The sequence below is a fragment of the Mus musculus genome, chromosome 7, assembly GCF_000001635.26.
Source record: "Mus musculus strain C57BL/6J chromosome 7, GRCm38.p6 C57BL/6J".
NCBI lineage: Eukaryota > Metazoa > Chordata > Mammalia > Rodentia > Muridae > Mus > Mus musculus.
Genome location: NC_000073.6, coordinates 3,663,196 through 3,677,655, shown reverse-complemented (window position 1 = coordinate 3,677,655; position 14,460 = coordinate 3,663,196). Strand labels below are relative to the sequence as shown.

At 49.2% G+C, this 14,460-nt stretch overlaps 2 protein-coding genes across 2 annotated transcripts in view; both read left to right on the top strand.

Annotated features, from left to right (window-relative positions):
- Positions 1-102: 102 nt before the first annotated feature.
- Positions 103-11,902, top strand: Tmc4 (transmembrane channel-like gene family 4). Its single transcript, NM_181820.2, has 15 exons — positions 103-232; positions 888-1,092; positions 2,085-2,230; positions 2,574-2,806; positions 2,948-3,069; positions 5,546-5,693; positions 6,215-6,382; positions 6,555-6,718; positions 7,615-7,741; positions 7,985-8,082; positions 10,032-10,215; positions 10,478-10,608; positions 10,682-10,837; positions 11,476-11,554; positions 11,648-11,902. Exons 1-15 carry the CDS (start codon positions 178-180, stop codon positions 11,714-11,716), a joined length of 2,085 nt encoding a protein of 694 aa, NP_861541.2. The 5' UTR covers positions 103-177; the 3' UTR covers positions 11,717-11,902.
- The window catches only part of Leng1 (leukocyte receptor cluster (LRC) member 1), a 5,734-nt gene continuing 3,089 nt past the window's right edge, over positions 11,816-14,460 (top strand). Inside the window, exons 1-2 of the mRNA NM_027203.3 lie at positions 11,816-12,340; positions 13,795-13,974. Of these exons, the coding sequence (NP_081479.1) occupies positions 12,209-12,340; positions 13,795-13,974 (312 nt within the window). The 5' untranslated portion in view covers positions 11,816-12,208. The remainder of the gene's footprint in view (positions 12,341-13,794; positions 13,975-14,460) is intronic.

Here is a 14,460-nt window from a genome sequence, read left to right as displayed (position 1 = left end):
TAAGGACTTCAATTCCCAGGAGACCTTTATAGGAAATGTACCGCAGTCACCCGGGTCACCTAGTGGCCAGGTGCAGACCTGTAGCAGGCCCCTCCCTCCCTTACCGAGGGCAGTCCCCGCCCTGGGGCCTCCAGAGACAGAAAGAACGGGTGCTGGAAGTACGGTACATCCACAAACATGGAAGCCTGGGGCCAGTCCCCAGCCTGCTCCAGCTCCCGGAAAGCCAGAACAGGTAGGAGAGAGTCCAGCAAAGTCAGGTCCATTCATAAAGGAAGGGAAGCTGAGCTCCTGAACCTGAGACTCGAAGAGGACTTTCATTTCCTGGGTTTCCTAAGAAGGAAACTCAGATTTCCCGAAAAACAGTACAAGTTTACGGTCTTGGAGGACAGAGTCAGGAAACGGGTCCCTAATATCAGGCTTGTGAGGAGCCAGGATTCTAAGCTCACCAATGAGGGAACGGGAAGTTGTTGAAGTTTAGAGTCACACTTAGAGTAGAAGGGATATGGGAGTTCAAACCTAGACTCCGTGGGGGAGAGTCTAGGGCCACGAACCCCAGTGTGAAGGAGAAATAATGGGATCTATAGCCCTGGATCTGAGGGGAGAACCCGAGTCTGAACTCCTGGGTCTGAGGGGGGTGGCTTTAGGCCTGTACCCCTGGGTCTGAGAGAAATGGGCTGGGGCCTAGACCCCTGTATCTGAAGAAGGTTGGGGCATGGGCTCCTGGGTCTGAAAAAAGAGTCTGGGGCCTGGCTCCAGGGTCTGAGGGAGGTGGCCTGAACCCTGCACCCTTGTGTCTGAGAGATGGGCTGTGGCCTGGACTGTGGATCTGAGGGGAAAGGCTTGTGGCCTGGACTCCTCTGTCTTTCAATCCTTTGTGTTCATCCCAGGCCCATCGCTGGCGTCTGTGCTGAACGATCTCCCCAGCGCTGCTACGCTGCGATACCGCGGCCCTGGTGTGCTCCCTTGGGGAACACTGGATGAAGATGATGATGAAGGAGGAAGGAGCCTTCAGGCCTTTGCAGAAACTGCACAAATGGAATCTCACCCTTCCCGGGAACTTCCCTGGCCTATGCAGGCAAGGCGGGCACACAGGTGAGCACCTCTTTACTGACACACCCTTTCCTGATTTCAGTTATTCTGTTTACTTCCTTGCCACCAGCTTGGTAGGGTTAGCCTGGGCCGGCTCTGAACCTTGTGTTAAGAGACTCAGGAAGACTTGATCATTTTTTATTTTTGTTCCTTCTCCCAAACGTCCTTCTTGTTTTGTTTTGTTTTTTCTTTTCTACGTGTGTGTGTGTGTGTGTGTGTGTCCCTAAGATCATGCATGGGTGTGGCACAGCTTTCTTCGAAGCTCAGGGGACAACGTAAAGGAGTCAGTTCTCTCTCTCTACCATCTGAGTCTCAGGGATCAAAGTCGTTTTGACTTGGTCACAAATGCCCTTACGTGCCAACCATTTTGTTCTGTTTTGTTGAGACAAAAACAGAGTGAGGGTTGCACTCTGTCACCCAGGCTGACCTGAAAGCACTGTCTATCCTAATTTGCCCTAATCATTCTGCCCGCTGCTCCCAGTTGAGATACTACGAGCATGAATGGTGCACCACACTGCACTCATTTTCTTTCAAAAGCATGTCACTAATCTACCAGCCTGTCCTGGGACTCTCAATTCCACTGCCTCAACCTCACTGTTGGGATTACAAGCATACAAGCATGCATATACTACTAGACATGGCTCCATCATTATTTTATGTCTGGCTCCTTTTTTTTTTTTTTTTTTTTTTTGGTTTTTCGAGACAGGGTTTTTCTGTGTAGCTCTGGCTGTATTGGAACTCAGTCTGTAGACCAGGCTGGCCTCAGAAATCCACCTGCATCTGCCTCCCAAGTGCTGGGATTAAAGGTGTGCCCCCCCCCCCACCACCCAGCTCAGATTTGGTTCCTTTTTAATTGCTAAAGAGTATTCCAGTTTATGGATACAGTACCACGATGCCTGTCCTCGTTACATCGTGTTGTTTCTGTCTTTGGGTGGTTCCCAGTTTGTAGGTTCCAAACCCTTCATTTTCTGACGCTGACTCTGCTCTCTTTCTAGGAAGAGCCAGGCTACAGGGCAGCTGGCTTCTGGCTCTGAATCCAGGGCTGCCTACTGGACCCGACAGCTTTCCCGGACCAAGGGAAAAATGAAAGAAGGCTTTCAAACTATACAGCCCTGGGCATGGACGCTGAAGAAAATTGGGGGTGTGCTGGGCTTTAGAGGAAGAGGCCTGGGGTCTGAGGCTGGAGTGTGGTTTCCTGGGTCTGACAGAGAGGGGAGTGGCAATTATCCCCTGGGCCTTTGGGAAAAGGTCTGGTTCCTGCAGCCCTGGTCTGAAGGATGAAGACTAGTGCCTGAACCCTTCTGAATCAGAGAGAAGAGAACTGGAATCTGAGGGGGGAGGGCTGGTTTCTGGACCCCAGGGTCAGACCAGGAGTCAGGGCTCTGTTATAGATTTCTGGGTCTGAGGGAGGAGGGCTATGGCCAGGACTCTGGGTTGGAACTACACTGGTAAGGGACCTGAGGCCTCTCTGCTGCCCTCTGCAGGTCAGTTTGGAGCAGGCACTGAGTCCTACTTCTCCCTGCTGCGCTTCCTGCTCTTTCTCAACCTGGTGGCATCTGTCATTGAAATCTGCATGAAGCTGATCCCCACCTGGCTGGAAGGGGCTCCTCCAGGTCCCCCTGGCCCTAACATCTCTTCACCCTGTGGTTCCTATATTCCACACACTCATGGCCTGGTCGCCTTCCCCACCCAGCTTTTCAACTTGCTCTCTGGAGAGGTGGGTGCCATGGTCCCCAGAGGAACCTCCTTACTTTTGAAGCCTGGTTTCCTGGACGACACACACACAGATCACTCAGCTCCCTGATCGTTACCTCCACCCGGCCCCACTATGACCTTTGTTCTGCCTCTTCCTCCCCAGGGTTACCTTGAGTGGTCCCCTCTATTCTATGGGTTCTACCCACCCCGATCGAACCTGGCCATCACCTACCTGTGCTCCGTCTTTGCCATCAGCATCATCTACTTGCTGTGCATCCTACGACGGTTAGTGATGCCCACATCCTGATTCTGATAGGCAGGGGAAACCCACCCCCTCCCCCAGGAGTCATTTCTTCAACATTGAAATGTATTTTAAAGCCAGGAGAGGAGGCTCCAGGAGAGGAGGCTGAGGCAGGATGATTATTTTAAGTTCAAGGTCAGCCTAGGCTACAGAGTAAGTTGAAGACCGCCCTGAGCTGCACAGAAAAATCCTATCTGTCTGAGTATGTTGGCACATGCCTGTAATCTCTGTACTCAGGAGGCAGGGTAGATAGATCTTTGAGTTCAATGCCAACTTGGCTTTCTTTCTCAGAAAGAAAATGAAGGGACGGAGGGAGGGAGGGAGGGAGGGAGGGAGCACAAAACAGGCAGGCCCCTACCCCCAGTTTATCTAGTGGTAACCTAATGAGAGGTGGTTCAATACACACATGAAAGCCTGTTTAGAAGGTGTGTGACTATAATCCCAGAGTTTGGGAAGCCGAGGCACGAAGGTTACTCCAGGCTCCATCTCACAATATCCAGTGATATCAAGAAGTAGAACACAAAAAAAAAAAAAAAAAAGCCGGGCGTGGTGGCGCACGCCTTTAATCCCAGCACTTGGGAGGCAGAGGCAGGCGGATTTCTGAGTTCGAGGCCAGCCTGGTCTACAAAGTGAGTTCCAGGACAGCCAGGGCTACACAGAGAAACCCTGTCTCGAAAAACCAAAAGAAAAAAAAAAAAGAAAAAGAAAAAAGAAGTAGAACACTAGGCTGGCAAGACTTTGCAGCGGATGCGAACACTTTCTGCCAAGCCTGAGAAGCTGAGTTCCTTCCCCAGAGGCCCCATAGTAAGGAAAGGAAGCCACTTCCTCCATAGGTTGTCTTCTCACCACCACACACATGGCATGTCACACTGGTGCCATCACATAAACACACATGCACACAAAATAAATAAATGTAGAAAGAAAAATAATTAGAATACTAAGCTTACTGGCATGGCTCCTGTCTCAAATCCCAGCACTTGGGAGGTGGAGGCAGGAAGAACAGGAACTCTTTGGTTTTTTTGGGGTTTTTTTTGTTGTTGTTTTTTTTGTTTTGTTTTGTTTTGTTTTTCGAGACAGGGTTTCTCTGTGTAGCCCTGGCTGTCCTGGAACTCACTTTGTAGACCAGGCTGGCCTGGAACTCAGAAATCCGCCTGCCTCTGCCTCCCAAGTGCTGGGATTAAAGGCGTGTGCCACCATACCTGGCTGAACAAATATAAATTATGAACAAATATAAAACATGAATAAATGGATTTGGGAGCCCAGGCCTGTACTAGGTAGGTGACAGCAGGTATTAGGATCATGATTTTGAGGCCAGCTTTACCCTCATAGTGAGACCTTGTCTCAAAAGATAAAGTAGCTGGGCAGAGGTGGCACACACCTTTAATTCCAGCACTGGAGAGGCAGGTAGTTCTGTGACTCAAGGCCAGCCTGGTCTACAGAATGAAAAGCTGGGTATGACAGCAATACACACCTGTAGCCCCAGCACTGGAGGCTCGGGGAGGGCAACAGAGACAGGAGGATCCAGGGACTCAATGGCCAGCCAGTCTATCCAAAATGGTGAGTTCCATGTTCAATGAATGAGACCATTTGAAAAACAAAATGGAGAATGATAGAGGAAGACACCTAATGTGCATCACTGGCCTCCAAACACACACACACACACACAATCACCATGTATGTATGTATGCATACACCACATGCACACACATATTCCCAAGTGCATCCATACACTCATGCATACACTAAAACACACACATGCCTTGCTGGCTGGTTATGCCAGGAAAATACTTAAATATTGGGAGCTGGGAGAAGCTCTAAGATAGTTTCCTTTAAATATAGAGATTCCTTCTGATTTGCACGAGAAGGGATGTTGCCTCGGGTCCAAATACTAAGAACAGATCTCTAAAGAGATCATGTGGGAACACTCCCTAGTTGTCCTGGGGAGCACGGAGAGGCTACTGAAGGTAAACATAGTCTCTCTGTCCACTTCTGTCTTCCTCTTCCTTTGTTCTCATCCTTTCCTCCCACTCAGTCTCTCTAGGTCTTTGCCCGCCCTCAAACACTTGTCTGAATGGGCAGCTCAAGGCAGTCACTGTGTTACCCTGTCCACCTCTCAGCCTAAAACTCACTGTGTGTCCAGGAGGGCCTTTGAACCTGTAGAAATCCTCCTAACTCAGCTTCTTTTGTGCTGGGATTACAAGGCCATGCTGTCAGACCAGCTCACCTCTTCTCTAAAATGTACTTTTTTGTTCTTCTCTTGTCTCTTTCCTAGATATCTCCCTCTTTCCTCTGGAGATCTGGCAGTGTCCCCTAAATTCTCCTATCTCTTCAGTCTTTGGTTCCAAAGACTTTGTGTAACTATCTGACTTGAACAGGTGGCACCTGGTCACAGGATTTTGAGTGTATGTTCCGTAAGTAAGGTGCCCCCACCAACACTTCTCCTGTGGTCTGTTCTTTCAGTTCGGTGTCCGGGTTGAAGGAGACACTGTTGGCGGAGTCAGACATTCTGACCAGCTACAGTCACCGAGTGTTCTCAGCTTGGAATTTTGGCCTCTGCGGGGACGTGCACGTGCGGCTGCGCCAGCGCATCATTTTGTATGAACTACAGGTGTGCTCGGGGAGGTGGAGCTACCACTAAATGAGAACCAGACAAGATCCAACTAAGATAAGGAGCAAGGCATTGCTAAGAGACAGCTAAGCAGAAGCCAGGCTAGGAATGCCTGCCATGGAGGAGACTGACGGGGTGGGAGGGTTGGGGGGCTGGGACCTGGAATTCATTTAGAAAAGGGACTGAACTAAGACTGGTCCCAAGTGAAATGAGGACGTGGCTTCAAAAAGGTGAACTAGCTGGAAGTCTCATAGGAGGGGGATCCTGGGGTTCTGTGTTGGGCCAAAGAAGGGTAGGCCTTGGACAGAAGGTAGGGCGAGATTTGGAGTTCTGGGATGAACTAAGGAGTGGCAGACCTGGGATGCAAGTCCAGACTTCAGAGGCCCAGTGCCCCAAGAATTAAATGGTCCCACGGACAGCCCTGGAGAGTATGGAACAAGGAGAGGGCTATATCGGTTTAATCCGAAGAAAAGTCAGGCCTGAAGGGACGGATTTCCAGAAGCAGTCCCTATTGGCCTTAGGTGGACCTAGAGGAAGCAGTAGTCCGGCGCCGTGCTGCGGAGCAGACTCTGAGCCAACGAGCCAAGGTGTGGTCGATGAGGGCGCTGCTCAACGTGCTGGTCCTCGCGCTGCTCGGGGCGGCCTTCTATGGCATCTACTGGGCCACCGAGTACACCTTGACACTACAGGTACAGAGGGTCTTGGAGGAGGAGGAGGGTCCTTGGGTCCTAGAACTCACATTTCCACAGGTGAAGAAGCCCTGTGGCAGTGAACTGGGGTGTAGAATTCCTGGGATTTTAGGGTCTTTTAAGACAAGAAGAGGCTACAGGTGGGCTTTCAGCTCCCTTCTCTCCCTTTCAGGAGACGCCCCTTGTCCGACAGACCCCACTATTCAAGCTTCTGGTGGATTATCTACCATCCATCTTCATTTCTCTGTTCAACTTTGTGCTGCCTCCTGTGTTCAAGTTCATTGCCTCACTAGAGGGCTACACTCAAAGCCGACAGATCGTCTTGATCCTGCTTAGGTTCTGGACTCATGGGATGGGAAGGGAGTGCAGACAGAAGGGGGAAAGGGACAGGTGGAAAAAGGTTCTACAAATAAGACAGAGAAGAGCCGGGCGTGGTGGCGCACGCCTTTAATCCCAGCACTCGGGAGGCAGAGGCAGGAGGATTTCTGAGTTCGAGGCCAGCCTGGTCTACAAAGTGAGTTCCAGGACAGACAGGGCTACACAGAGAAACCCTGTCTCGAAAAAAACCTAAAAAAAATAAAAATAAAAATAAAAAAATAAGACAGAGAAGTACCCTGGAGAGATGGTTCAGAGGGTAAAGGTGCTTGCTGTGCACATCTGAGTTCATTCCTAGAACCAGTGTAAAGGCAGGAGAGAATGGACTGCACTATGGCACACACACACTTTTGTGTTTTGTTTTGTTGGGGAGGGGGTTTGTTGTTATTGTTTTTAAGACAAAAAGAGGCTGGAGAGATGGCTCAGTGGCTAAGAGCACTTACTGCTCTTAAAGAGCATCAGAAGTTAGTTCCCAGAAACCACATCAGAGAGCTCACAACTCCCTGCATATCCAGTTCCAGGGGATCAGACTCCCTCTTCTTGCCTCTGCAGGCACCAGAATGTGTGGTGCACACAAATACAAACAGGAGAACACATACACATTATATATGTGTGTATATAATGGCATATTTGTCATTTATTTACACACATACACACACACACACACATATGAATGAGACAGTGAAGTCCCATGCATATGAAATCCAGGGAGTCCTGGTCTTAAATTCTGACTCTGAGACTCAGTTCCTTCCTCTGTGAAAAGTGGGGGGCGGGTAGGAAAAATATAAAGTGGAGGAGGAGATCACGAGTGTGCATCCAGGAGGCACTACCTCAGTGTGAGTCCCTTCATCTTGCAGGACTGTGTTTTTGCGTCTGGCCTCGCTGGTGTTCCTTCTGGTCTCTCTGTGGAGTCAGATCACGTGTGGGGGAAACATGGAGGCAGAAGGATGCAAGGCCTGCGGCTATAATTACAAAGAAATTCCGGTGAGAATGCTGTGGGCACACAGGTGGCATTCTTGGGCCTAGAGGTAGGATAGGAATCCTTGAACTGGGTGGACTGTTCCTTGGTTGGAAAGAAGCTAAACATGGCATGAATACTGATAAACAGTGAAGCGCCCACCCACACAATTCACGAGTGGGGTTCTGATGTTTGCTGACAATTCGGAGCCTCAGATGCTTGGGTCTCCAGGCAGGAGAGTCTGATCTACCAATTTCTTACTTCTTCAGTGCTGGGAGACTCGGCTGGGCCAGGAGATGTACAAACTTGTACTCTTTGATCTGCTGATGGGCCTGTTGGTCACGCTGTTGGTCCAGTTTCCTAGGAAGTAAGTGTCCTTGCCCTTCCTGGTAGCCCTGCCCCTATTAGAGCAGGCCCCATCCCGATGGGATTGTTCCTATATTGTGCTCCACCTATCTTCTATTCTTTTTAACTGAGCTCTATGCATAAGCAAGGCAGTTTGTCACTGAGCTAGATATCCCAACCGTCTTTATAATTTTAAAAAAAGATTTATTTATTTTATTTATATGAGTACACTGTAGCTGTCTTCAGACACACCAGAAGAGGGCATCAGATCTCATCACGGGTGGTTGTGAGCTATGGTGATGTGGTTGCTGGGAATTGAACTCAAAACCTCTGGAAGAGCAGTCAGTGCTCTTACCCGCTGAGCCATCTCCCCAGCCCCATCTTTATAATTTTGTTTCTCTTATTTATTGGTGTGCATGTGTGTCTGTTTGTGTGAACATATGTTGTGTGCTTGTGTGTGTGTGTGGGGGGGGGTTGTCAAAAGAAGGCTTTGTATGTCTTCCTCTATCACTCTCTGCCTATTCCTTTGAGACAGGGTGTCTCTCTCAGAACCTGGTACTCACAGCCAAAAAGCCCCAGCAATCTTATCTCTGGTACTCTCAGTATTGAGGTTACAAGTATTCGAGGATGTCTGAATTCTGGGACTTTAATGTCTGAATTCTGGGATTTTTAACTCTGGTTCTTGTGAATGCTCTTTACTGCTGAGCCATCTCTCTCTCTCTCTCTCTCTCTCTCTCTCTCTCTCTCTGTGTGTGTGTGTGTGTGTGTGTGTGTGTGTGTGTGTGATTTGTTTAAGTTTGCGTGTTAGTGGATAGGTATGTGCATGTGAGTGCAGGTGCCCATTGAAATACGAAAAGGGTGCCATCCCTTAGAGCTGAAATTATAGTTAGCTGTGAGCCACCTGATGTGGGTTCTGGGAGTTGAATTCTGATTCTCTGGGAAAACTGTCCCTCCCTCCTCCCTCTGTGTGTGTGTGTGTGTGTGTGTGTGTGTGTGTGTAGATAGGGTCTCTACACAACCCTGGCTGTCCTGGAACTCACTCTGGCCTTGAACGCACAGAGATCCAACTGCCTCTGTCTTCCAAGTGCTGGAATAAAGGTGTGTGCCACCATGGCTGTGTAAGGCCCTTAACCACTGACCATCTTTCCCATCCCCCTTTATTTTCCTAGACACTGGCTGACTGTAGTTTAGGCTGGTCTGGAACTGGTGGTGATCTAGCCTCCCTGTGGCTCTGATTACCAGTATAAGCCATCACATCACATCTAGCTCCCCACCCACTTTTTGTTTGTTTTTTCTTTTTTTTTTTTTTTTTCTTTTCGAGACAGGGTTTCTCTGTACAGCCCTGGCTGTCCTGGAACTCACTCTGTAGACCAGGCTGGCCTCGAACTCAGAAATCCACCTGCCTCTTCCTCCCGAGTGCTGGGATTAAAGGCTTACACAGCTACTACCCAGTCAACTCCTACTATCTTATTGTTTCAGGCCAGCTAACTAAGATCAGGCTTGTCCTTGGACATACCTCACAAAAGCTCAGCTCCTCAAAAGCATTTTCAAAATAATGGGCTGGGGCTGGTGAGATGGCTCAGCGGGTAAGAACACTGACTGCTCTTCCAAAGGTCCTGAGTTCAAATCCTAGCAACCACATGGTGGCTAACAACCACCCATAATGAGATCTGACACCCTCTTCTGGTGTGTCTGAAGACAGCAACAGTGTATTTATTTATAAATAAATCGTTGGGCATGAGCAAGTGGGGTTGACCAGAGCAAGCAGATGTCCTAAGTTCAATTCCCAACAACCACATGAAGACTCACAACCATCTGTACAGCTACAGTGTACTCATATACATAAAATAAATGAATAAATCTTTTTTAAAATAAATATTTAAAAAATAAACATAAAATCAAGGAATGGGCTGGGTGGTAGAGTTAGGAAAGCCAAAAGGCAGCCTATGACTGTCCCACTCTGCCCTTCAGGATACTCTGTGGCCTCTGTCCTGGGGCACTGGGTCGTCTGTCGGGAACCCTGGAGTTCCAGGTGCCAGATGAGGTGCTGGGGCTCATCTATGCGCAGACCGTGGTCTGGGTGGGAAGCTTCTTCTGCCCTTTACTGCCTTTGATCAACACTGCTAAGTTCCTCATACTGTTCTGCCTGAAGAAGGTGAGTCTGAGGAGTAGCCTAGGGTCTGAGCTGACAGGTGTTGGAGGCTGTAGTCCTGGGCTAGAGAAAGGAGGACGGTTATCAGGGCCCTGATTACTATGCCCTGAGGATGGGAGGAGGGAGCTGGAAGTCAGAGTCCTATTGGCTCAGAGATCTGGTCCCAGCCCCCAAAGGAGGCCAAAGCTCCAAGATAAGAAACAGGGAAAAGCAAAGGATTGACTCTTGAGTCTTACACCTCCATTTCCTCGCCTCTCCCTACCAGATAACCCTCTTCTCCATCTACTCACCGGCTTCCCGCACCTTCCGAGCATCCACGGCAAACTTCTTTTTCCCCCTGGTTCTCCTTGTGGGTCTGGCGATCTCTGCAGTTCCCGTGCTTTACAGTATCTTCCTGTAAGTACGAGAGACTTCTGTTTGTTCTCACTCTAGCTCGACTTGACTGAATCCAGTGTGTCTCCCCCTACAGGATCCCACCTTCGAAACTGTGTGGCCCGTTCCGCGGGAAGCTGTCCATTTGGGCCCAGATCCCTGAGGCCATTGAGAGCCTCCCTCAGACTGCCCAGAATTTTCTCTACTTTCTGGGAACCCAAGCTTTTACTGTACCTCTTCTGATCCTCTCTAGGTGAGCAGTCAGACTTTGAATGTGTGTAATTTAGTGTTTGAAAGAGAAAGGAGTTTCTGGGCACCTGAGTGCTAGAGAGGTGGGCTGGGTGCCTATATACAACAGAGACGTGGGGCTGGCCGGGATGCCTATAAATCAAGAGCAGGAGAGTCGGAGTGTGAATGCTTAGGGTCTAAGAAAAGACATCTGGGTTTGGATTCCTGGTCTGAGGAAAGGAGGGCTAGGGTGTGGATTTATCGATTTGATGAAGGGGGAGGAGGTATGGAGCCTGAACCTCTAGTTTAACCTCTGGTTAAAGGGTCTGAACTTTTGGGTCTAAAGAGAGAGGATAAAGACTTGTGTTCAGAGTCTCAAAAAGGGTTTTAAGGGATTTGAGGATCCTGATATTGGTTTCTTTAATTTACTTATTCATTTAATTTTTATGTGTGTTGGTATTTGGACAGTGTGACTGTCTGTGTGAAGTAACGAACTTGAGTTACAATTGTAAGCTGCCATGTGGGGCTGGGAATTGAACCCCGGTCCTTTGGAAGTGCAGCCAGTGCTCCGGTTACGAGCCATCTCTCCAGCCTGGTTTCTAAGGAGCCATATGATGAAGATGATTGTTTTTCTAGAGTGATTTTCATTCCTGTCTTCCATAGCATCCTGATGATGTATACCGTAGCCCTGGCTAACTGTTACGGACGCCTCATCTCTGAGCTCAAACGCCAGATAGAGACGGTGAGCCAGGCTGATTTCCCCGGAAAGGGCTCTATGAGACTATGAAAGAAGAATGAAAAGGTGTGCTTCACTTTCGCTCCTTTTTGCCCGCAGGAAGTGCAGAATAAAGTCTTCCTGGCCCAGCGAGCTGTGGCTCTGAGCTCAAGGAATGGAACTTCCTGATAAGTCTGGCTGAACCTTCAGCCCCTCAGCTTCAGTGACTTCATATCAAGTGATGGGACTCTTTCATCTCTGGAACCAAATTCCCCGCCCTCTGCCACCCGAATGCTACACTCTCAATTGAACCGTATTAATAAACAACAGTCAAGGCCGCTTTGCGTTTTGAAACCCCGTTCTGAAGCCTCGGACGGGGTTTGGGGAGGGGCCAGGTCCAAATCGGCCTGAAGAGCTAGGTTATGTCTGCTTAAAGGAATAGACAGGCAACAGCCTCATCAAGCAGCGTCCGGGGGTGGAGCAACTCAGGTTACAAATGCTTAGGATTGGCTGAGATGGAAGGCTCTCAGCCAATAATCTCTAAACAAGGCTAGGATGGGACGTGACAATTGGCCCAGAACCAATGCACGAGCAAGGGTGGAACCATGGGGCGGGAGCATCCTCGAGCCAATCGGAAGTGCTGAAGAGTGGGCCTGACAGTCCGAGGTCGGCACTGGAGCCATGAATATCTTGCCGAAGAAGAGCTGGCACGTCCGGAACAAGGACAATGTTGCCCGCGTGCGGCGCGACGAGGCCCAGGCCCGGGAGGAGGAGAAGGAGCGGGAGCGGAGGGTGCTGCTCGCCCAGCAAGAGGTAAGCCTGGGGACCGCCCAGAAGCGCGGCGGGCCTAGCTATCACTCGGTGCCGGGAGCGGGTCTGTGTGTTCGACGATGTTTCTCTGAAAATCCTGTGCTAACTTCCAAGAAACCTTCCTAGATTTCCCCACTGGTGTTGAGGGACCAGAGACTAGCATACTGGAAGAGTTGGACAAATATTCTGATTACTTTATAGGTTGCCCGCACAAGTTAATTACTGATCACCCACTCTGTGTATGCTCCCTTCCTTCTGAGCGCTTGCTTTGAGAAATTCCCTCTTAGAACAACTTGGAGGGGTGCGGTCACCTTGCTCTGAGTACAACGGCTTCAGCAAGGAGGGCAAAGGGCGGACAAGCCGGGGTCCACTTCGTTGGGCATGTCTTTTCTCCCTCCCTCATTGCTTGCCAAGAAAAGAGCATCTGGAGGTTTTATTTGGAACAGGGTCTGTGTAGCCGTGGCTGTTATGGAACTGGCTACGTAGACCAGGCTGGTCTTGAACTCAGCTTGCCTGTTCCACTTGAACGCTAGTATTGAAGACCACACACACATCACAGACTCTAAGTTACTCGATTAGTTTGGTTTACACTTAAGTCCCTTGGCCAATCTGATCATGAATTAGTGTGGGCTTAAAAAAAAAAAAAAAAGCCGGGTAGTGGCGGTGGCGCACGCCTTTGATCCCAGCACCTGGGAGGCAGAGGCAGGTGGATTTCTGAGGCCAGCCTGGTCTACAAAGTGAGTTCCAGGACAGCCAGGGCTACACAGAAAAACCCTGTCTTAAAAAACAAAACAAAACAAAACAAACAAACAAAAAGGTGACGCTTGTAATTAATCCCAGATACTAAGGCTGCAGAAAGGGGAGAATTGTGAATCAGAGACCATCCCTATCTGGGGTCAGGTTGTACTTGGAGTGGTGACCTGGAGCCATACCTTGGATTTAGATCCTTTGTCCAGAAAGCAATATTTGATTACCTTACAAGTTTGGGAGTATATACATACTTGTGTTGGGGACTGAATTTGGAACTACACACAAGGCAGGGGCTCTATGGCTGAACAAGCCACCTATACCTATACCTGAGTGGGTTTTCCTTGCATCACTTGAGACTGGGAAGCCTTCTGTTTTAGGTCAGGGATCTTCTCTGAACTATCTCTGATAGCCCAGTTTACTGTCTAAAAACATCGATTCTCCACTCCAAGTTAGAAATGGTATCTCTTCTTGCTCTCAATATTTGCCCCACCCCCACCCCCTCTTTTCAAGACAGGATTTTTCTGTGTAGTCCTGGAACTAACTCACTCTGTAGACCATGCTGGCCTTGAATTCAGAGATCCATGTGCCTCTGTCTCCTGAATGCTAGGTTCAAAGGTGTGTGCTACCACTGCCCTCCCTGCCCATGGACCATTCTTGTATCCTCAGCACTTCTGGGTTCTGAATGTCTTCCCTATAACCCTTCATAGGCCCGTACGGAATTCCTACGGAAGAAAGCCAGGCAACGAAACTCAGTGCCTGAGCTGGAAGCAGCAGACCCAGGAGCTCCAAGTTCTGGCCCTGTGGACCTGTTTAGGGAGCTGCTGGAAGAAAGGAAAGGAGTTCCCAGAGGCAATAAAGAGCATGAGGAAGAGAAGCGACGGGAAAAGGTAAGTTGGCCTCATTTTTTGGTGGAATCATGGGGGTGGGGACTGGCTGTGACTGTTAGGATATGGTGATAAGCACTCTAAAATTTTTAGAATATGACTGAGAGATATTACCTGTAAGTTGGTTACTGCTGTACAGCACTTAAACTGGCTAACCTTTTCCCATGGGACTAAAAAAAGTCTTAAGCTATTTTATTTTTGAGATGAGGTCACAACTACACAGACCAGGGGTGCTTTCCAATTCTCAATCCCCCTGCCTTGGCCTCCTGAGCCAAGTGTTGGGATCATAGGCACTCATCTCCAGACAGCATTTGTGCTTTTCAAACTGACTTGTACTGTGGCTCTCCTCTCTCTCGTCGAACTTTGAAGGTGCTATCTCCCACTGAAAAATCACTCCTCCACTTTGCTTTTCTGCAGGTTTTTCCTTAAACTGTTCCCAAAGCTTCTCCCATCTTCACTACTGCACAGGCCGCAGCCTCTCTTTCTTCC

Excerpts from the sequence above, each read along its gene's own strand:
- Tmc4 (NM_181820.2), top strand. The coding sequence starts at position 178 with ATGGAAGCCTGGGGCCAGTCCCCAGCCTGCTCCAGCTCCCGGAAAGCC. Across the intron at positions 233-887 it reads CTCCCGGAAAGCCAGAACAG|GCCCATCGCTGGCGTCTGTG; the intron begins GTAGGAGAGAGT and ends TGTTCATCCCAG. Across the intron at positions 11,555-11,647 it reads TCAAACGCCAGATAGAGACG|GAAGTGCAGAATAAAGTCTT; the intron begins GTGAGCCAGGCT and ends TTTTGCCCGCAG.